This window comes from Canis lupus, chromosome 10 (assembly GCF_011100685.1).
Source record: "Canis lupus familiaris isolate Mischka breed German Shepherd chromosome 10, alternate assembly UU_Cfam_GSD_1.0, whole genome shotgun sequence".
NCBI classification, from domain to species: Eukaryota; Metazoa; Chordata; class Mammalia; order Carnivora; family Canidae; genus Canis; species Canis lupus.
The window spans coordinates 14207742-14230672 of NC_049231.1; the positions used below are offsets into that span (position 1 = coordinate 14207742).

General features: G+C 39.3%; 1 protein-coding gene across 1 annotated transcript in view; it reads left to right on the top strand.

Moving 5' to 3' along the window:
• The window catches only part of TRHDE (thyrotropin releasing hormone degrading enzyme), a 371687-nt gene that overhangs the window by 91423 nt on the left and 257333 nt on the right, over positions 1–22931 (top strand). The window contains 1 exon segment of the mRNA XM_038550024.1: positions 16304–16430. Coding sequence (XP_038405952.1) covers positions 16304–16430 — 127 coding nt within the window.

Below are 22931 nucleotides of genomic sequence, written 5' to 3' on the forward strand. Positions count from 1 at the left end.
GCAATTTTAGCAAAATCCCCAACAGGATTTTATGTGTAAGTGTGGAAAATGATCTTAAAATTCATATAGAATAATAAGGAAGTTTTGAAAAAAATAACAGCAGGGACTTATTAGACCTCACGATTTATTATTTAGTTTTAGTGATTACAGAATGTGCTATTGGCATGACGACAGACATAATGACCAATAATACAAACAGCACAGAGTATATGTGAGAACTTGGCTTATGGAGAGGGGCGTTATAAATCCGTGGGAAAGACAAGACTCTTCAGTGATTAGTCCTGAGACAATTGATTATCCACGTAGAAAAAAAAAAGTGAGATCCCTATTTCACATCATTTACACAAATACATTCCACATGACTTAAAGCTCTGACTTTGAATAGAAAAATTTTAAGAACTTTAGGAGAAAATATAAGAAAAATATCTTTTTGACCTTGAGGGCAGTGAAAGACTTCTTTAAAGAGACCCAGAAAGGAAAAACCCTAAAGGGAACATTTGATATTTGACTACATTCAAAGTAAAACATTCTATTTGATCAGACACAGTGCACAAGGCTAGCACAGACTAGGAGAGGATTTTTGCAAATCGTGTACTGGCAAATGATTGCTGCCCAACATATACAAAAAATGACTACAAATCATAAGAAAAAAACATACAATCCATTGGAAGAATGGGCAGAGGAACAGGGCAGTTTGCAGAAGGAAATATAACAGCTAAGAATCGTGAAATGGTGTTTGACATCACGAGTATCAGAAACATGCAAATCAGAGCTAATAGTGAGACCTCATTTGTGCCCCTTGATTAACAAACATTTCAAAATACAAGATTTGGTGAGGGTGTGGGGGAGCAGGACTGGTGGGGGTGTAGCCTGGTACAACTCCTTTGAACAGAAGCTGAATAAAACTGAAGGACAAATACATATACTGAAGCGTGTCACCGCAGTGGCTGGTTCTAGAGTGGGAGGGAGGGGAAGGGGAGAAGGCGTTGTATCCATTCAAGGGTATTGTCATGTTTTACATCATTAGGACAATACCCACAGCAAATGTGGGAAAACATTTCGACCTTATTTAAATATGCTGGGAAGGCTAGGATTGCAATATTTTGCGATTTCTTTAGAGAAGGAGTTAAACTGAGAGGCTTAAGGACTGAAACAGTGATTTTCAGGACACTGAGAAGTGGCTCTTCCCTCTCCATCCCCCCAAATCTATAACCACATTGCTCATCCTCACTTATTTTATATTTTAACTTAAATGTCACCTTTTCAGAATTGAGGCTGTCTCTGGTCTTTGAGACGTCCCTCCTTCCTTCTCTGATTTCTTTTTTGCGTTAAGCAAGTACTATTATTTAACATGCTAGGTGTCGTTTGTATTTACCTCACTTACTTAGCTCTGCAAGGCAGGGATTTCTGTTTGGTTAACCTATATATTTGCAGTACCCTGAAGAGGACCTGGCACAAAGGTAGATCTCAATCAATATATATTTTTTAATATTTTATTTATTTATTTATTTATTTATTTATTTATTTATTTATTTGAGAGAGAGAGAATGGACTAGCAGGGGTTGGGCGGAAGGGGCTGAGCAGGGAGCCCAAAGTGGGGCTCCATCCTAGGCCCCTGGGATCATGATGTGAGCTGACGGCAGGTGCTTAACTGACTGAGTGAAAATCTGCCCTCGATAAATGCTTTTGTTAAATGAGTGAATGAACAAATGAATTCTAGGGTCTGGATGGTGGAGCGTTCCCTGAGTCATTGAAAGATACAGGAGAGCAGACGGGGCAGCAGGACTGTGTGGGGCCTGGGTAGTGGCTTTGGAGGGGAAGGTGGCATATGTAAATGAGAGGTCAGCAAGCAGTGGGAATAAAGGGACAGATGGGCCTGAACCAAGTTGGAGCTGAGCCCAACTGAGCGCTGAGCTCCTGCATGTGCAGAGATGTACTTGGCGATTGGTCGCGCTGCAGACATTTGACCAGTCATAGAGCAGAGAGCTTAATAAGGAAATTCTCTATATTTGTTCTATGTCATTTAAAACAACAACAACAACAACAACAACAACAACAGGTGCAATTCAATTAACTATAAAAGAGGCGCTCTATCTCAGAGAGGGGTTGAAAGCTAATGTTTTATCTAGAGAGTCTGTGACAGTATTAAACGACTTTTACTGGTTTCCAAACATTGGACTTGACTCATCCGCTGTTTTATCATTTATTGCGCAGGAGGAAGAAAGATTGGTCGTTAGAGTTAAAAAATAATACCAGTCATGTTGTGCGTATCTTCATTGAAGATTCTGATGCTGAGAGCGTTTTAAGGAATAAAGACGTGTATGTTTTCCTACGTGTGAGGCTTTTGCTTAAGTATTTTGCTCAAGACTTGAGGTTTGCTCGCTGGGGAGCTGAATGAACAAAAGCTTGTTTAGGTGACTCTAGGTCAATAGTCCCTCAATTTTAGTTATACCTGGGATTCAACTGGTAAGTCTATTAGGATGAAGGATTTTACGGCCCCACCCCAGAGAGGGGATTCAGAATTGCCAGAGTATGGAGGCCCAGAAATCTGAATTTTAGAAGTTACCCTCCCTGGGTGATTCTGATGCAAAGCGTCATGCAACAACACTTGGAGAAAAGTTGCTGGAGATGATTCTAGGTTCTACTCAATCATCTCACTCTTTTGTGCGCGTACCAGATAACGTGCAGTAATGTGCTGGGTGCTTGGTGATAATACGTATGGGTAAGTGTGCCAACATTAGCGGCTTGAAAGCTGTAAATGATAGGCCTACAACAGAAAGAGCAGCCCACGAATAAATACAAAATGTGCTCCTACAAGAAGCTGAAGATCGAACACAAATCAAACAGTGTATTAACTGGGGGGAAGATAAATAAAGGTATTAGAGTATTCATTTCCCATTGCTGCTGTAACGCATTACCACAGACTTGGTGACTTTACGTAAATTTATTTTCTTATTGTTCCAGTGGTTAGAAATTCAGAATGAGTCTTATGGGATTAAAAATCAAAATGTGAAAAAAATAAAAAATAAAAATGTGAGCAGAGCTGGTGCCTCCTAGAGGCCGTAGAGGATGATCTAGTCATTGCCTTTCCAGCTTCTGAAACTATTCCTTATAGTCTCTGGTTCATGGCATCTTCAGATTTCTCTCTTTGTCATCGTGTTGCATTCTCCTTTTCTGTCTTCAAAACTCCCCCCACCTCCCTCTTATAAGGACATTTGTGATTGCATTTATGGTCCCTTCCCCCAAAAATAATCCAGGGTAAGCTCCTCAACTCAGAATTCTTAATTAATCACAACAGCAAAATCCCTTTAGCTGATATTCCCAGATCCTAAGGATTGGGGCACCGTGTTTTCGGGGCCATTATTCAGCCTTCCACGTATTGATTAGAAACATGTGACAACAGCGGCGTGAATATGGCAAAGCTGCGTCCTTTCCTTGAAGCATCTATCTGTAAGTAAGTTAAACTTGAAAGCTCCACGGTGAACTAGTAAATACTGTGCTTAGTAAATAAATGTGAAGTGATTTACAAGAAGAGACTATACAGGTTGCCTCGGTGCTAATTTCCTTGCCTGAAGCCAAATGCAGTTGGAAGGGGTGATCAATCTGTTATAACAGCATTTTAGTGCTGGAGCAGACAAGGACCTTCAAAGTTTATTGCCATTTTACGGGAGTCAGCGACACGTTAGTCCGTCCTGGGTGAGGGCCGCTGTATCAGGCCTAGGAAGGAGCGGAAGCAGAGATTGCAGAGGTGGGCATAGGACTTCAAGAACTTGTCCTGTTGAGGGAGGAGACAGACACAATTCAGACGTAGAGGGCTGGTGACCTCTGAAGGCCACTGGGTTCCAAAGGAACCCCATGTACGTAGCAAACCTGTCTCAGAATCCTTAGTAAAAGAGTGGAGGGAGGAAGGTATAGGTAGGGACGGGCCATCAGAGCAACTTCACTAGTGACAGTGTTCTGGGGTCTCCTTATGACTATATATGTATATACATTTATTTTTTTAAAAGATTTTATTTGTTCATGGGGGACACAGAGAGAGGCAGAGACACAGGCAGACGGAGAAGCAGGCTCCATGCAGGGAGCCCGATGCGGGACTCGATCCCAGGACCCTGAGCCCAAGGCAGATGCTCGACCACCGAGCCACCCAGGCGCCCACATTATGACAATACCGGATATGAAATGGATTTGAGTAGAAGGCCGGGGTTTGGCCTCATTAATGACATTTTTGTAATTGTTCTCAGAATATCTGTCACATGGATCCCATGCTGAGAGTCCCGGAGAGGCTCTGCTGAGTGTTTCTGCGGTGTGCTTTCTCCCATCCGTAGGCTTTGAAACGGTTGTGGTGTTGCCGTTACTGTGCATTTCATTCTTAGTGTGGTTCTGGGATTTTCCTACCAATCCATCCCCAATTCTAAAACCTCCTCCTTCCCAGAATGAGTTCTTTGACTGCGGTGATGGAGGCTGCTATAAAAGCCACAGAACACATTTTTTTTTTTCACTTGTAATATGCTTTTCTACTCACTAGCCTCCTTCCTCAATACGTCTTAAATCCTGTTGCCTAAATAATCTCCTTTTGTTTTTTCCAATCAAGTGACTCTGTTTCAGGCCCTGAGTGGCCCTCAGTTGCTTTGAGCACCAACCGAGGCTCCTGGCTTGCGAGGGCCAGGCTTCCCCGGTGCCCAACCCCTGGGCGCACATGACCCGCTCAGGCCAGGCCGGCTGCTTCCCTCACCCCTCCCGGCCTCCTCTTTATGTTTATTGGCTCGTGCATCTGAGTACGGATTCCTTGTTTCTGCTGGAATAATTTGTGTGTATTTATTTCCCTCTTGCTTCGCAAAACAACAACAACAACAAAAAACACAAAACAACAACAACAAAAAAAACAAAAGAAAAAGAAAAGAAAAAGAAAAGAAAAGAAAAAAGAAAAAAAGAAAAGAAAAGAAAAGTTGTCTTCTGAATTTTAAATATGATAAATACTCTTGGGCTTTGAGTTTCTTGTTTACAGCATCCTTTCCTCTTTGTATCAATATATTCATCTTCTGCATAACGATGCCAAAAGCACCTGCTCCCTTCTCCCCGGCTTGTTCTGTTTTACTGATTTGTTGTAGGAAGAACCTCCCACCCCCATCATATTATATCCTCGTAGGTGAATTAATTCAGCTTTATTGGCTGAGAATTGAGTGGCAGCAACGTCGTTGTTTTGCAGCTATTAAAGAGAGGCACTGATTTTTCAGTTAGGTGAAAGGAAAAGTAAACCTATTATTGTTACTGTGGTCATGCTGTAAAGCCACGAAATAGTCACGGTGTCTTCCAAAGTTCCTAGTGCCCTCCTGGCGGTGCAGGATTTTCTCAGGGTAACTCTGGCAAACCGGAAGCTTGGTTTCACTCGACATACCAAATTACAAAGGTCAAATCAGAGAAAATGTTATTCAGGTCTTTATTTAGCAAGTGTACGGCTGTGGGAAATGTTTTCTTTTCTCATCCTTGCTGTATGGTATAACTACACACCGTTTCACCTAATTATATAGCAGCTACTACAATTCATTTTTAACACAACAAATAATTAAAACAATCTAGAAGAAAGGCTCATACGCAGGGAAATTTAGCTTCATTGTCCTTTAATGTGACTTGATGACTATAAAAAACCTGTTGGAATTTTTCATCTGTAAAATCCGAATGCGCTGTTAACGCCATGCGTGTTCTACAGGCACTTTGTAAAGAGCAAAGTGAGAAAAATCTGAGTTACTTAAAATTATTAGAAGAAAGTCTCCAGAATTATTTAGTATATGATTTTAAAAGGTTTCTGATAATCGCATGTGTGTGCTTACATTTTTGCGTTATATTACAATCATATACGTGTTTTTACCTTTCCTTCGAGATCTTTACTCCTGTGAAAAATAAACATCATATGTCAGAATTTAAATAATCGCTTACTTTCCCTTACTTCCATGGTGCTCTGTCCCTGTTGTGCTCAAGCACCGTCTGTGTAGAGAGGACTTCTTTGAGCCGGTGTAGATTAGATCCACTTTATTATTCTCAATTATAAGACTGTTGCTGTATCTCCCCACTGGATGGCAAGCTCCTTGAAAAAAGGGACCATCTCTCTTTTGCTCACTTTTGGACACTCAGCATGTGAACAGTAGCTTGGCCATTCATAGATGCTCATCAAATGTTAACTGAACAAATAAAGATCTCATTGGTGAAATCTTTAATCAGTCTTTGATGGTCTTTTTTTTAATAATAAATTTATTTTTTATTGGTGTTCAATTTGCCAACATACAGAATAACACCCAGTGCTCATCCCGTCAAGCACCCCCCTCAGTGCCCGTCACCCATTCACCCCCACCCGCCTCCCATCTCCCCTTGCACCACCCCTAGTTTGTTTCCCAGAGTTAGGAGTCTTCATGTTCTGTCCCCCTTTCTGATATTTCCTACCCATTTCTTCTCCCTTCCCTTCTATTCCCTTTCACTATTATTTATATTCCCCAAATGAATGAGAACATATAATGTTTGTCCTTCTCCGATTGACTTATTTCACTCAGCATAATAACCTCCACTTTGATGGTCTTATTAGAAATTGCACAGCTACCAGAGACAAAGTGAATTTGAACTTATCTAAAGTTCCCTTGCATTATGACTCCCTTCCAAAGGATATTCCATCCTAATAATGGCAAATATCTGACACCAGTGCCACTTCTCCTACCCCCTTTTTTTTTTTTGCAGATATTATTTTATTTATTTATTCATGAGAGACACAGAGAAAGAGGCAGAGACACAGGCAGAGGGAGAAGCAGGCTCCACGCAGGGAGCTGGGTGCGGGACTCAATCTTGGGTCCCGGGGGTCACACCCTGAGCCGAAGGCAGATGCTCAACCACTGAGCCCCTCAGGCACCCCACTTCTCTTGCCCTTAACAGCACAGATGGCATTTCACAGATCATGGCACTTTCTCCTGCCAGGTACAGATGTGGTCTCAGTGTTCACCTCATCGTGTCCTCTAAGCAGCCACTCTCTGTTGTCAGGATAGTTGAGACTTAATTGCCATCCCTATTTTTGTGACAAAGAAATTTGCGGCAACTGCCTTTAGCATTTTTCTCCCTTCAATGATTAAATACTTAAAATCCTATAAAAAGATGAAACAAATATACTTTAAACATAGAGAGTCCATGAAACTACAGGGTAAAGGCCACTGGGTCCAATAGACACCCCCTAAGGAAAACCTATTTGGGACATTCAGGTGTTTTAAGAGATCAAAAATACATAACTCCTATATCTTAATTCATTGCTATGATGTGTTACTACAATCATAAGAAAATTTATCAAACGCCAGCTTCTTCTATCCCATATTGGTTACTAAAATTATTTCTGTGTAATCAGTACCAAGCTCATGGGCGGTTAATGGGAAAAATAGAGACACAATCGAGAGTAAAGGATGTTAGCTGAGCAGTTGGCATGTCTGTATTTCCAAGGGAAGTGAAAAATGCAGAGGATTAAAACCCTGTGAAGATTAAGGGAAGACTTTTCATTGTTTTATTCTCAAAATAAGGAGACTAGATGAGAAGAACTGAGATGCAGCAATCTCTCGGGCATAATATATACAAGTAATGATAAGCTACTATCCCTGGAAGGGACTTTTAGCGATGACTAGGAAAGTGACCTGATAGTCACAAGTTGACAGAAGAAGTTAGGGCGGGAGCTGAGTCTCGCGTCCCTGCGTGTTCTGACTGTAGTGTCCTTTCCACGGGGCTAAATGGGCAGTTTGGTTCATGGCGGTTGTTGGAAGAAGCTGTGCAGACGGACAGCGAAACCCCAGTAAGTGGTTGATGTTTCTCGAGCTGGGCTCTCATCCCGGGCTATCAGAAAATGCAAATAAACAGGTGTAATAAAATTATATTTCATTGCTTCCGAGTGATAACTATATTTATGAAGACTTAGTTTCTATGTTATGATTAAGTAGAACATTGTTCTCCCAAAAGAGGAAGACAGCTGTGATTTTCCTTTTCACAGTATAAAATGAATTATCGTACAGCAATCTCCTGACTAACCACACAGCAGTTCTCTGGCTGGTGAAATATTTTGAACTCCCCCCCCACCATTCCTCCACCGGGGTCTCCATTGTTCTAACAGGACACTGGCGTGTGGTGGGTACAGGCAAAGCGAATGATTGTCCCTAAGTGACAATGTGACTTCAGTTGACTTTACTTGGTTACTAAAGGACTTGTTAGAATTTTAGGACTAGTTGAATAAATCCTACCATTTCTCTGCACCCCTACTGCCATCTCCCCATTAAGGATGGCCTTAAATGTGTAGATTGCTTTGGGTAAACTATCATCACCGTTTACTAGGACTTCTACAACAGTCTCACTCATTTCCTTCTATTTGTTCCCATTCCCTTCTAGCTCATCATCTACACTGTGGTGATACAAGCATTTTTTTTTTCTCTGTTTCAGCGACACTTTCCCTGGCATTAGTATTTTTTGCCTTTTCCTGATTTCGAAATGAACTCTCGGTGACAAAATATCAAAGTCCACTGGAAACTGTGGAGAAGCTCACAAGAAAGGACAGATAGCAACAGGTGGCAAGAAGTGAGATGTGGTTAAGGCAGTGGTTACAGATATTCACAGGAAGCTAAAACTGTCCAGCAGGTTGTGCCCTAAGGTTAGCACAGGTTAGACTAGTCACTACCTTGGTGTGTGGCCTCAGTGTGTTTGGGGTTAGATTCTCCAAGGCAATACAGTTTCTTCCAGTTAAGAGTTCCTGGTTTGCACCCATGGCAGGTGGCTGGAGGGGACTATACCAGGGACCCCCATCACCTATTTAGTTCAGCCCCCACCCACCTCGCCTCTGGTAACCATCAGTTTGTTCTCTATAGCTAAGAACCTGTTTCTTGGTTTGCATCGCTCTCTCATTTTCCCTTTTCTCATTTGTTTTGTTTCTTAAATTCTACATATGAACGGAATCATATGGATTTGTCTTTCTCTGACTTATTTTGCTTAGCATGATACTCTCTAGCACCACCCATGTCATTGCAAATGGTAAGATTTCACTCTTTCCTATATATATATATACATATGTATATATATATACATATATATAATTTATTATTTTTTATTATGAATTTATTTTTTATTGGTGTTCAATTTGCCAACATATAGCATAACACCCAGTGCTCATCCCGTCAAGTGCCCCCCTCAGTGCCTGTCACCCAGCCACCCCAACCCCCTGCCCACCTCCCCCTCCACCACCTCTAGTTCATTTCCCAGATTTCACTCTTTTCAATGACTAATATTCCTGTGTGTGTGTGTGTCTGTGTGTGTCTGTGTGCCTGTGTGTATCATGTCATTATCCATTCGTCAGTCGATGGACCCTTGGGCTGTTCCATAATTTGGTTATTACAGATAATGCTGCTGTAAGCGTCAGGGTGCTGCATCCCTTTGAATTAGCATATCTGTATCCTCTGGGTAAATACCCAGTAGTGCAATTGCTGGGTCATAGGATAGCTCTGTTTTTTTAACTTTTTGAGGAATCTCTATATTGTTCTCCAGAGTGGCTGCACAAGTTTGCATCCTCACCAGCAGCGTAAAAGGGCTCCCCTTTCTCTGCATCCTTACCAACATTTGTTGTTTCCTGCGTTGTTGATTTCAGCCATTCTGACAGGTGTGAGGTGATACCTCATTGTAGTTTTGATTTGCATTTCCAGATCATGATCGATGTTGAGCATCTTTTCATGTGTCTGTTGACCATCTGGACGTCTCTTTGGAAAAATGTCTACTCATGTCTTCTGCTCATTTTTGATTTGATTATTTGGATTTTGGTTGTTGAGCTTTAGAAGTTTTTTGTATATTCTGGATACTAACCCTTTATCAGATATGTCATTTGCAAATATCTTCTCTCATTACACAGGTTGCCTTTTATTTTTTTAATATTTATTTATTTATTTGTTTGTTTATTTATTTATTTATTTCACAGGTTGCCTTTTAGTGTTGTCGATTATTCCCTTCACTGTGCAGAAGCTCTTGATTTTGACAAAGTCCCAGTGGTTTATTTTTGCCTGTTCCCCTTGTTTTTGGAGACATATCTAGTAAAAAGGTGCTACCGCCAATGTCAAAGAGGTTACTGCTTGTGTTCTCCTCTAAGATTTTAATGGTTTCCTGTTTCATGTTTAGGTCATTCATCCATTTTGAACTTGTGTATGGTGTAAAAAAAGTGGTCCAGTTTCATTCTTTTGTGTGTGGCTGTCCAGTTTTCCCAACACCATTTGTTGAAGAGACTTTTTCATGTAGAATATTCTTTCCTGCTTAGTCAAAGATTAATTGACTATATAGTTGTAAGTTCAGTTTTGGGTTTTCTGTTCTGTTTTGTTGACGTCTGTGTCTATTTTTGTGCCAGTCTCATACTTTTTGATCACTACAGTTTTATAATATAACTTTAAGTCCAGAATTATGATGCCTCCAGCTTTTATTTTTCGAAGTTGCTTTGGCTATTCGGGGTCTTTTGTGGTTCCATACAAATTTTAGGATTGCTTGTTCTAGTTCTGTGGAAAATGCTGTTGGTATTTTGATAGGGATAGCCTTAAATGTGTAGATTGCTTTGAGTAGGATAGACTTTTTAACAGTATTTGTCTTCCAATCTATGGGCACAGAATATTTTTCCATTCCTTTATGTTGTCTTCAATTTCTTTCATGAGCATTTTATAGTTTTCAGGGTACAGGTCTTTCACCCCTTTGGATAGGTTTATTCCTAGGTTTCTCATTATTTTTGGTGTAATTGTAAATGGGATTGATTCCCTAATTTCTCTTTGCAGTGATGTAATCTGTGTAAACCTAATTCTGGTTATATCATTTTGTGGCTTAAAATCTTGCCTGTGCTCATAGTATTAAATTAACATCCTATGATTTGTTTTATAGGCCCTTCTTCAATAAGGTTTGAAGTTTCTCTTCCTTTCTCTAGTGTCATCTATCACTATATGTCTCCTCATGTTTTTTTTTCCATTTTGTCTGTGGGCAGGCTAAATTAGCAGCCCCCTGTACCTCAGTTCACCTGGCATAGGTCACTGGGATGGTCTTTCTGAAATGCAAAAGTAATTTTATTATTTTCTGGCTTAATAGCCACCAATGAAATGCTATCATTGTTATAACAAAGTGCCAGTATTTATTAATTTTGAAATCACTTATTTGGTCAACATTGTTGCCTTAACACATAATGTCATTTTGGTATGGAATGTTAATGTCCACCTGGTAGTTTAGTACATTCAACTTATCTTTCAAGATGTGGGTGAAACATCCCCCTCCCTGATAATCCCACAGTTTTATCAAGGGGTTCCTATTATACATTCCCTTAGGGCCTGCACACACTTGTGGAATTCATTCATTCATTCATCAAAGGTTTATTGAATATCTACTGTGTACAAGGTCCTTGAGAGGCAAATTGAAGAAAATGTTTTGACCTACAAAAATGGCACTTTAACATAGTTAGAACTAATAAATAAAAATCTTTTTTCTCATGCATGCAACTTTCATTCTTGGAAAGCAGGCAACAAGAAGCAAAATGAATAAGTAAAACATATCTTTTGTTAAATGGTGATAAATGTTACAAGAAATAATAAAGCAAGGAAAGGGGGCAGAGAGTCTTGGAGTGGGAGGGAAGGCTTTTTATAAACAGATATTTGGACAAGTATCTAAGGGAGAAGAGGGGATAAGACAGAGATACCTAAGAGAAAACTCAAAAGATTTGATGGGCAAATCTCTGGCGTATTTGAGGAATGTCAAGGAAGCTAGTGTATCAGTTGAGTAAGATTAGTTTGGAGCAAAGTGGTAGGAAATGAGGCTGGACAGGTCTTTTGTTGTTGTGTATGTGTGTTTTTTTTTTAAAGATTTTATTTATTTATTTGAGAGAAAGAGTGAGTAAGAGAGAGAGCACACAAGCAGGGGCAGAGGGAGAGGGAGAAACAGACTCCCTTGATGAGCAGGGAGCCTGACTCAGAACTCGAACTCAGGGCTCTAGAATCATGACCTGAGCCAAAGGCAGCCACTTAATGGACTGAGCCACCCAGGCTCCTGAGGCTGGAGAATTTAAAGAGACTAGATTTTTATAGGAATTAGAGGCCCTTATAAAAACTTATGCTTTTTTCTCTGAATGAGATGGCAAATCACTGGAAAAGGACAAGCGGAAGAGTGATATATTTGATGTTCATTTGAAAGGAATATTTTGGTTATTGTGTAGAGAACAGACTGAAAGGAGTAAGGGATGAGACATCAGTAGGAAAGTGGAGCACTCATCTATCCAAGAAATGAAGAAAACTTGAAGCAGGGTGGTGATGGTCCAGTTGTGAGAAGTGGTTGGAGTCTGGATATATTTTTAAGGTAGAGCCAAAGGATTTGATGGCTAATTGAAAGTGGAATGAAAGAGAAAGAGGGAAACAAGGATAATGTTGAGGTACTGGGATTGGGCAGCTGGATGGAAAGAATTTCAAGAGAACAGGTATGTGTGTGTGAGAGAGATGGAGAGAGAAGAGAGAGAACAGAAGAGGAGAGGAGAGGAGAGGAGAGGAGAGGAGAGGAGAGGAGAAGAGAAGGGAGGGGAGGGGAGAGGAGAGGAGAGGAGAGGAGAGGAGAAGAGAAGAGAAGAGAAGAGAAGAGAAGAGAAGAGAAGAGAAGAGAAGAAGAGAAGAGGTCTGGTATATGATTTCAAACATGTTAAATCTGAGATGCCTTATAGATCCCCAAGTGCACATGTCCAATGGGCAGCTGGATGAATAATCTGGAAGTTGGAATTGTAGGGTGGGTCTTCAGCATCTGATCTTTATAACCACGAAACTAGATGTTACCACCAAGATTCTGAACATAGGCAGGAAAGTAAGTATGTCTATGGATTAATACCTGGGAACCTCCAAAATTAAGTAATGAAAGGGATGAGGAGGAGTCGTTGAGGAGACTGAGAAGGAGTGGTTAACGGGATAGAAGGAAAAGTAAAATGGAAGCCAAAGCAAGAAGATGGTTCAAGGAGGGGAAACAGTTGGGTCAAACGCCACTGGTAGGTGAGGCACGTTGAAGACTAGAATCTGACTGTTGGACTTGGCATCCTGAGGCCATTAGTGATCTCAGTGAGAACACTGTTGGTGTATAGTGGGGATGAAAGCCCTGTTGCAGTGAGTTCAAGAAAGATTAGAAGCAGACCTATAAATAAGCAACCACCCTACTTACGCTTATTATCTCAAGGTATAAGTGCTGTTTTCATTCTCAAACATGTTCCAGTTTGGATGTTAACTTATATGTTCATACTAACTATATGTAAAACTCTTTCAACGGGCACTGCTGGAAGCCATAGCTGGAGGAACTGTGCTCAAGCAAAATTTTTTGTTTGTTTGTTTGAAAACATAGAAAACAATACAGAGTATTTGCTGATGAAAACAATCCCATATGGAGGCATAGATGGGTGATGTGGGAGATAAAGGAGAGAAGTCTGGGCTTGATGTTTTTGAAAAGGCGAGATAGAGTGTAGAGGCTTGGCCTTGTGTGGGAAGTTAGTTAATCCTTTGTAATGAGGGAAGACTGGGTACACTGTTTGTTACATTGCTTACATTATATTTTTGTTGTGGATTTGTTTTCCACATATTACAAACCTTGTAAGAGTAGTAGATGTGAATGTCTTGTTCATTTTGTGGTAGGACTTTGTATTGTTCTATTTCTATTCCTTAGTGCAATGCCCGGCACACAACAGGTATGCCATAAATGTCTGAATGGAGCAAATGAAGGCACCGTGCTAAACCTGTGAATGCTTTATCTTCTCACTCAAGTTGGATTATTTCCATCAAATCTTGACAACCAGATTGATTTAATTGTGATGCTCTAGTTTGGGCCCACAGATAGCCTGACCAACTGGTAGGGTTGACTGACGGGAATGGCTGTGTTTCTACCAAAATCCATGATGCTTTGTAGGAGTAAAATCAGTAACCTTTGCTGCATCATTTTTGCAGTGGTCCTGGTTATGGTTTCAACATGAATTTACTATTTACTTCACCTTTGAGTTTTCTGAAAGCTATCTATTCTTCCTCAGAATACATTTGTTATTTTAACTTACTATTCGTATGACATATATCATTATCTGGTATTATCTAACCAACCCAGTACATGGGAAGCTCTTCGAGAATGGGAACTGCACCTTCATTGCCTTTTTAATTTTTTTTTCTCAAATTGCTTTGTACCATCGATGGTTAGAAGACATGTCTTCACCACTGAATTAAAAATCCTTAGTCCAGGCCCTAGTGCAAGTTAGATGCCAAATAAATATTTGTTGAATGAATGACTCTGTGAATGAATGATTACTGTCTGTGGTGTATGTTGATGATGCACAGCCCAGATCTCCTTTCCTGTTTGATGTGCCTACCCCCAGCTCTTCATTGCTTTGCTCCTGGAAGCTCACACTTAAAATCTCTTCCAAAAGACTATCTCTGGGCCACTGGAGCTGCATCACCTAGATGTTCCAAGAACAGGGAGTCCTTGGGATTTTATGCATTCCCCTTGGTAACCAGTATCTGATGACTGAGATGCAAGAGTATGAAGGTCTGTCTGTCTTGCAGTGCAAACTTGCTACTGAAATTTATACTCTAGAGCTCCCTGTGGGATGGGGGTAAGGCCAGGACGTTGCTCGGCTGATTAGCCTCCCTTTTCTTGCTTGCCTTGCCTCTTGTAGATTTCTCCCACGAACACTTCCTCAGTGAATCACTCGTATGCTCGCCCTTTTCTTAGGGTTTGCCTCTTGGCAACTTTACTTAAGATAGTGCATGTTTATAGTCAATTGATGTCAGGGTCAGGGAGTCGTATCCACACACTCTCTCTCTGAGTGTTAAGTTCTGCTGTTGCAACTGGCACTTCCTGATAGTGTATGGTTATAATCTGACTGCCAACCAAAACTGTTAACTAAATTTGATATCTGATATGATTGTAGGGTAGGAAGTAGCTTTACCATTTCAGTAAATAATTGTTATTGAATTTAGTAAATATCTTATTGAATTACAGGTCTTTCTAACATCAAGTCAGAATGCATTTTTCTAAACTTTTCTACTCTTTTTATTTATATACATCTCTGTTCTCCCTCCTAAGCAAGGATAACAGAGTTAATTGTATAATCAATTTTTTATATGATTGATTACAGCTTTCTTTTGTCTTCTTGTTGAATATAAATATCCATTTTCACATACTGAGTAAACCATTTATTATTATTATTATTGTTTTTAGTGATTCAAAAAGAACACAAACTCCTTTATCTATAAAATGGGATTGGAAGTAATGTGTTTTAGAACTGAAAAGCACTTTAGTCAACAACTTCATTTTATAAGTGAGAACATTTGAGGCCCAAAGAGGTTGAGTAATTTGTTCAATATCACCCAGCTCGCTTAGTGGCGGAACAGGACTAACACCCTACTCCCAGGCTGCTGTGTTCTCCACTGCTCTATAAAATGCATATTTCTTATTCACAGAATTGATATGAGGATTAGGGGCCACATCTGTGAAAAATAGATTTAGCCTTTGGAAAGAAAGATTCTGGATAGCTTTATTAAATCTTTATGAAAACTAATCTCATTTTAACCTTTTCTGTACAGTTGTTAGTTTTGTTCAGTTTTATGTTATTTGCCCCAGGCTTCTTTTTGGCCAAGGACTAGATAATATACAATGCTTGATTTAAAAATCAATAGTAAGTATCTGAATTGTGTTAGAGGTATGAAATACTTCAGCTGGTTTCGAAGCTGGGAGCAGTTGCAGACAGCCTTCCAGAATGGCAATCATTTATGTACATGAGAAGTTTGCTATTCCTACTTTGCATATTAGGAATAAGGGCAGTTGGCTCCAAAGAAAAGAAGGAAGCATAAATTATATTTTGTTCAGCCTGGTAATACTGCCAAAGCTTGATGCAATGTGTCTTTAACAAACCATGAATTTTCTCTCCTGCGGAGCCACCGTATCCTGCCTCCTTACAGCATAGTCAGGGAACCATTATACTAATCCACTGCACCTTCATATCTCTAGCAAGCACATGTAAGTGATAACTTGAATATTTATTTTGATGCAAGGTGTATAAATCTTCTCTATGTCATCTTGTAAAGTGAGAAAATTGTGACTTGCTCAACTTGGTTACTTTAATTGTTCAAGTTTGGTTTTTTCAGCCACAGAGTGTTTTAATATATGAATAAGAATCCTGTTTAATTTTTGTAGTAGACACAGTGATTTGTGTAGATTCATATATGCAGGGAAGATAAAATTTGAATACCAAAAGGCTAAAGTAACTTTTATATACATTTTTAATTAGGTACGATTATATGCAAGACCCGATGCTATCAGAAGAGGATCTGGGGACTATGCTCTCCATATAACAAAGAGATTAATAGAATTTTATGAAGACTACTTTAAGGTGCCCTATTCGTTGCCAAAACTAGGTAAGTATTTTCTTGGTTATTTTATTGGAAGGGATCTCTGAAAGTAGAAATTTTTCTTCATGCATTTATTTGATATGTGAAAATTCCAAGAGGTTTTTTTTTTTTTTTTAAGAGAATGAACATAAAAAATAATTCTTTCTGAAGAGGTAAAGTAAAACGTGATGTTTCCTAAATCTTGCCAAGAATTCCTCATAGGAATTAAGAAAGGTGTCATGTAAGTTTAGGTTTTCAAAAGAGAAGTAGCTATAATTCATTGACTGTGTGCTTGCCAACATCTCATTTAATCCTTGCAAGCAGTAGATGGGTAGGCACTGTTAGAACATTTTCTACTCAAGGGACTCGACATCCAGGGAATCTTTTATTCGTTCAGACAGCCAGTAAGTGGTGGAGCTGGGGTTTCAAGCTCAGTCTTGATGACTCCCAGAACTCTTCGGTGTTTTACACTGAGAGCACACTCATTGATTATTTTCTCTTTCCTAATTCTCAGATTTTGAACCAGAGTGTATCAGTTATTTCACATTATTTTTGTCCAGTCTTATTTCAGTACAGTTATAGCAAGTAGAATAAAAACAAAGGAGAAGGGAAATTGTATAATGGAGATTATGCTCAGCAAGAGTACTCTGATGTTTCTTCCTTTTACAAAGACAGTATGTGCAATAATTGTTTGTCAAAGGAATAAATGGATGAATTTTATTATCCTAAATTGAGTGAAGCTACCACTTTTGCAGGTGAGTGAACTATGACTTTCCAGGAAGTTAGAACGTGTATGTATACCCATTGGAAATGCTGAAGTTGTTTCTCCTTCTCAGAAAACCTGTTTTGAAATCCTACATCACAGCAGTCTTTTGTTCTCCTCCCCCCATCTTTTTGCCTTCCCAAGAACATTTTTGATCAGCATCCACATAAAAGTGATTGCTCATTGGCAAGAATAAAGTGCTTACCTGATCAAAACTGTTAGTATTTGAACCACAGGTTCCTCTCTCTGGAGAACCGGGCCTATTTTATTAAAGTAACTGCCTGCTGTGTAGCTGTTATTGGTCTTACAATGAATAGTTTAGAAAGTAGATAGAAGAGTTGATATTGTTACCAAAATGGGTGTGGCATACAATTTTAGGGAGTAATATTACAGAATTCTGAGGTCTTTTCGAAATATGTGCTCTTAGAATCCGTAAGATTTTATTTTAAATCACCAAACAAAATTTTATTTCAGAGGATCTATAGTTAGTTTAGTTTTATTCTTTCTTTCTTTCTTTCATTTTTTCCCCCCTCTATATTGACTTCCCTATATGAATCTGTTACCCTGAAATCTCTCTGGTAGGCACCCAAGGCAGGAAGGACTATCTGACCTCATTTGCTTGGGCGGTGGCTCTGTTCTCTACTCCAGGTAAAACCAGCTGGGAACTTCCCAGCTTGACCCTAATGTAAAATTCACAAGTGCTTATGTTGCAGGTTCAGCGAGAGGAATAAAATGTGGATCTTTGTCCCCTTCAGACCAGTAATTAGTAGAGGAACTCAATTTATAACTTCAGGGGGTTCCATGTAACTGTCAGCTTGCAGCAGGAAGCATTTCTGTTCCTCTCTTTCACTCACAATTGAACCATACAGGCTTTCATCTGGTAGAAAAGAGCTTTGTTCACTGTTACTATTACTTGTTAAGCTCCTTGTGGTGTATATAATTGAATGATTTGACTTACCTTAGAATACTCCTTTGTAGGTATCTAGGGGAGTTACCACAGCCTTTGGCACTTTATAAAATCCTATTTGAAGTTCTACCTATTTCACATGTCTATAGATATTTAGATTATGAAATAATGGATTTATGAGTTTGTTTTCCAAATACTCCCTACATAAAATTCCTAAGCACAGAAGCATGTTGCCAAATCCTTAGTTTCCATTGTATGTCATGAATAAATAAGTTTTATTGAAACCGACCATCTTTCTTAATGGTGTAGGTAGATGTGTCCTAGATGTCAGCTGCATCTGCCTGGACCCTTTAGGTCTACCTAGGATGGTTTCCAAGACCTATATCTCCCTCTCTCCCTCCTCTCTTCTATCTTTCCTTCTGTTCTTCCTCCCTTGCTTCCCTCCCTCCTTCCTTCCTTCCCTCATTTATTTAATAAGCACTTTTGAGTGCCCCCCTGTAGGCACTTTTCTACTTGATGGGGATACAGCAGTGAATAAAAAAAGGGAAAAAATCCCTTTCCTCCTGGGGCTTATATCCTGTTAGGTAGAGACAGACATTGGAGCAATTATTTACACATATAGTATATCAGATGGTGATAAGTGCCCTTACAAATAAAGCTGGAATGAAGGTATAAGAAGTGTAGGGGGTGGATGAGGCAAAGGAAGGGAGCCGAAATTTTATTTTATTTTATTTTATTTTATTTTATTTTATTTTATTTTTTTATTTTATTTTATTTTTTTTTAGGGTTTTTTGTTTTTGTTTTTTTTTTATTGGTGTTCAATTTACTAACATACAGAATAATACCCAGTGCCCGTCACCCATTCACTCCCACCCCCCGCCCTCCTCCCCTTCTACCACCCCTAGTTCGTTTCCCAGAGTTAGCAGTCTTTACGTTCTGTCTCCCTTTCTGATATTTCCCACACATTTCTTCTCCCTTCCCTTATTTTCCCTTTCACTATTATTTATATTCCCCAAATGAATGAGAACATATAATGTTTGTCCTTCTCCGACTGACTTACTTCACTCAGCATAATACCCTCCAGTTCCATCCACGTTGAAGCAAATGGTGGGTATTTGTCATTTCTAATAGCTGAGTAATATTCCATTGTATACATAAACCACATCTTCTTTATCCATTCATCTTTCGTTGGACACCGAGGGGGAGCCGAAATTTTAAAATGAATGAATACAGGAGGCTTCATTGGGAAGTTGACTCTTGAGCAAAGAATTTAAAGGAGTGAAGGAGCAAAGCCAAATGGATATTGTGGAACAAGTATCTAAGCGTAGAGGCAGAGGGAACAAAGTGCCCAGACTTGGAGATGGGAGCTTGCTGGTATATTTGAGGAACCCAAAGAGGCAAGAATGACGAACAGAGTGAGTATGTGGGTGAGAAAGGAGATGAGTTCAAGGAAGGAGTAATGGGTGGGTAGTGGATGTAGAGCCAGCAGGCCATTGGAAGGACTCTGGCCTTTTATTTTCTTTCTTTTCTTTTCTTTTCTTTCTTTTCTTTCTGTTCTTTCTTTTAGTGCAGGTCTTTTCTTTTCTTTTCTTTTAGGGGTTCTTTGTTGGCGTTTCTTGTTCTTGACTTTTCGTGTCTTGTGTCGTTTTACTTAGGTTATTTTCTTTCTTCTTTTCTTTTCTTTTCTTTTTTTCTTTCTTTTCTTCTTTTCTTCTCTTTTTTCTTCTCTTCTCTCTTTTCCTTTCTTTTCTTTTTTTCTTTTTTCTTTTTCTGGGTGAGATGGAATTCTGTTGGTCAGTTTTCAGCACAGCCTTTACAACAATACTAGCTCTGAGGTTGAGAGACCCTAATGTGGGGGAAATGACAGAGCATGAAAAACAGATAAGAGACTTCAGCAAAATTCAGGCAAAATATGATGGTTGCTTAGACTGAGATGTTAACAGTGAGGTAGTTGGAAGTGGTCCAGTTCTGGATATATATTGAAAACAGAGAAACAGAGACAAAAATATTTCCTGATGAACAGAATGTAAGATGTGAGAGAGAGAAAGACCAAGGACAGCTCCAAGGTTTGGGTTTTGTTTTGTTTTTGGCTTGAGAATGAGAAGGATGGAATTGTCTTTTACTGAGACAGAATGATTGTGGAAGGAGATATTTTTTGAGACTGATGGGTCTGTTAAACACTTAAGTAGCACCTTGATGTCTGGAAGGATTTCAAATGGACAACTGAATTATAAATATGGAGTTTGGGCGAGTAATCTGTCTAGAGATATCCATTTGCCAGCATATAATGATATAGAAAGCTATGAGGTTGGATGGGCTCACTAGGGTTGTGAGAGCAGATAGAAAAGAGAATAGGAACACGGAGGGACTGATCCAGTGTTTAGAGGTTAAGGACATTAAGAGCCAGTAAAGGCTGCAGAGAAGGAGTAATTGGTTAAGACATGAAGAAAACAGGAGTCTGCTGTTATTTCTGGGCATCTAGTGAAGAATTTCAAAAATAAGAAGGTGGTAAACTGTGGTAAGTCAAGTTGGATGAAGAGTGAGAATTGACCACTTAATGGTCCCAACCATGTGAACATCATAGTGACCTTGACAGGAGCAGTTTCACACTGGGCAAAGTCCTGATGAGTGTGTTCAAGAACAAATGGCGGTGGGCCTGGGTGGGGATACAGTGACTAGAGACAATTTAGACTATGGATCAACACTTCTGAAAATTCCCCATGGGGAATATTTCTTTGGGAATAGAGGAGAAGGGAGAAATATTTGTATTCTAACTAGTACTGCTCACCCTGGGTAAGAGCTGTTTCTATGGTCTGGTAGCTTGCAGATCTCAGATCAGTCCCTGTTTGAAACGACGTCAAGGGAAACAAGGAACTTGCCTTTCTTTGATTTGCATGAGAAAACCAAAAAATCAAAACAAGTAAGAAAACCCTCTGCCTGTTACCCTAATACCACTAAAGCTTTGGAGGTGATGTGTGCCTCTGTGAATGCAGAGTGTTGCACTGCAAAAACCAAAATGAAACCAAACAGACTCATAAAATGTAATATTGGATCTTCCATTCCTTAAAAGTCACTTTGCTGTTCTGTCATAAATTCTGAAATATCTTCTCTCTCCCCAAGTTCTTTTTCATGTCTAATGCTGAATTGTTTAACTTCCTCTGCTGTGGCATCATCTCGTGCTAGCTCATCTCTAAGGATTTGAGTTTCCACTCCAAGTAGTTTATCAGAATGGTTCCCTAAGAGGAATTCTCATGCTTGTTGTCAGGACAGTAATTTATTCTCCTTGTTGCATAGAGATACTCTTTTAGCATTTTAAGCCAAAATAGGCAGCCATCGTGCACTGTATGAGGATTTGTTTGTAAAATCTCTAAATTACATAATTAAAACTTATTTGTATGAGGTTCGTAGAGATTTCCTCTTTCTTTGTCAGGTTATAATGAGACGTATAGAGTCTAGAGGAGGCAATACAGGAAACCTTTCTATAACTATGTGCCCTGTTTTCCCAAGAACTCTCAGAGGCATGGAGGTTTACTTCAAAACAAGGTTATTGTAAATATATAAAGATTTAAGCTGTCTTTCCTCTTATCTCAAAAACATTGATCACAGCTACAAGAATGAATGGGTTTTTATTTACAAAATATGGGCCATTTTTAAGGACTTTGTACATCTTAACACATTTAATCTTTTTTTCCACAGCCTTTTGAGTAGTACCTGTTATTTTCTCATTTTCCGGCTGAGGAAATTTAGGGACTAAGTGACTACGTAATGTACTCAGTTCACACAGCAGGAATTAGTGGATTTATAATTCAAGCCAAGCTATCTGGCTCCAGAGCCTTGAGATTCTGCTGAAACAGATTCCAGAAATTGAGAATTCAGGGAGTTAAATATGAGTCACCCTAATAAACTAGATAATGTGATTGCTAGAGGAACAAATGTCATAGCTATTTTTGTTAATTTCATATTGATGTTAAAAATAATATATTGTCCTCGTAGAAAATTTGGAGATGCATTAAAATTAAAGAAGCACACGTTTTATAACTCACAAGGTCATCAACTAGCAGGAGAATATTTGAGTATTTTATTTTATTCTTTTATTTTGATGTAAATATAATTAACATACAGTATTATGTTAGTTTCTGGTGTACAACATAGTGATTTAACACTTCCATACATCCCCCAGTGGTCATCAGGACAAATGCACTCCCTCATCTTCATCTTTTATTTCACCCATCCCCCACTCTAGATTCGAATATTTTTATTTTATTTTATTTTATAGATTTTATTTATTCATGAGAGACACAGAAAGAGAGAGGAACAGACACAGGCAGAGGGAGAAGCAGGCTCCATGCAGGGAGCCCGACATGGGACTCGATCCCAGGTCTCCAGGATCACACCCTGGGCTGAAGGCGGCGCTAGACTGCCGAGCCACACGGGCTGTTCTATTTGAGTTTTTTTTTTTTTTAATTTTTATTTATTTATGATAGTCACACAGAGAGAGAGAGAGAGAGAGAGAGGCAGAGGGAGAAGCAGGCTCCATGCACCGGGAGCCCGATGTGGGATTTGATCCCGGGTCTCCAGGATCGCGCCCTGGGCCAAAGGCAGGCGCTAAACCGCTGCGCCACCCAGGGATCCCCTATTTGAATATTTTAAATGTTTTATCATCATTGCTGCTTTATAAGTTAATTAAGTGGCAGATCAAGTGACTCAGATTTGTACTGGAGTATTTTGTTATTCATCCTATTTATATTTCAATTAATTATGGCAGATAGTTTTTAGTTTCCTTTTTTTGCTATTTTATAATTAGTAAATCAATAAGTTTTGTAAAGGAGTTTGCTTGATTGCTTCTTTTCAGTACACT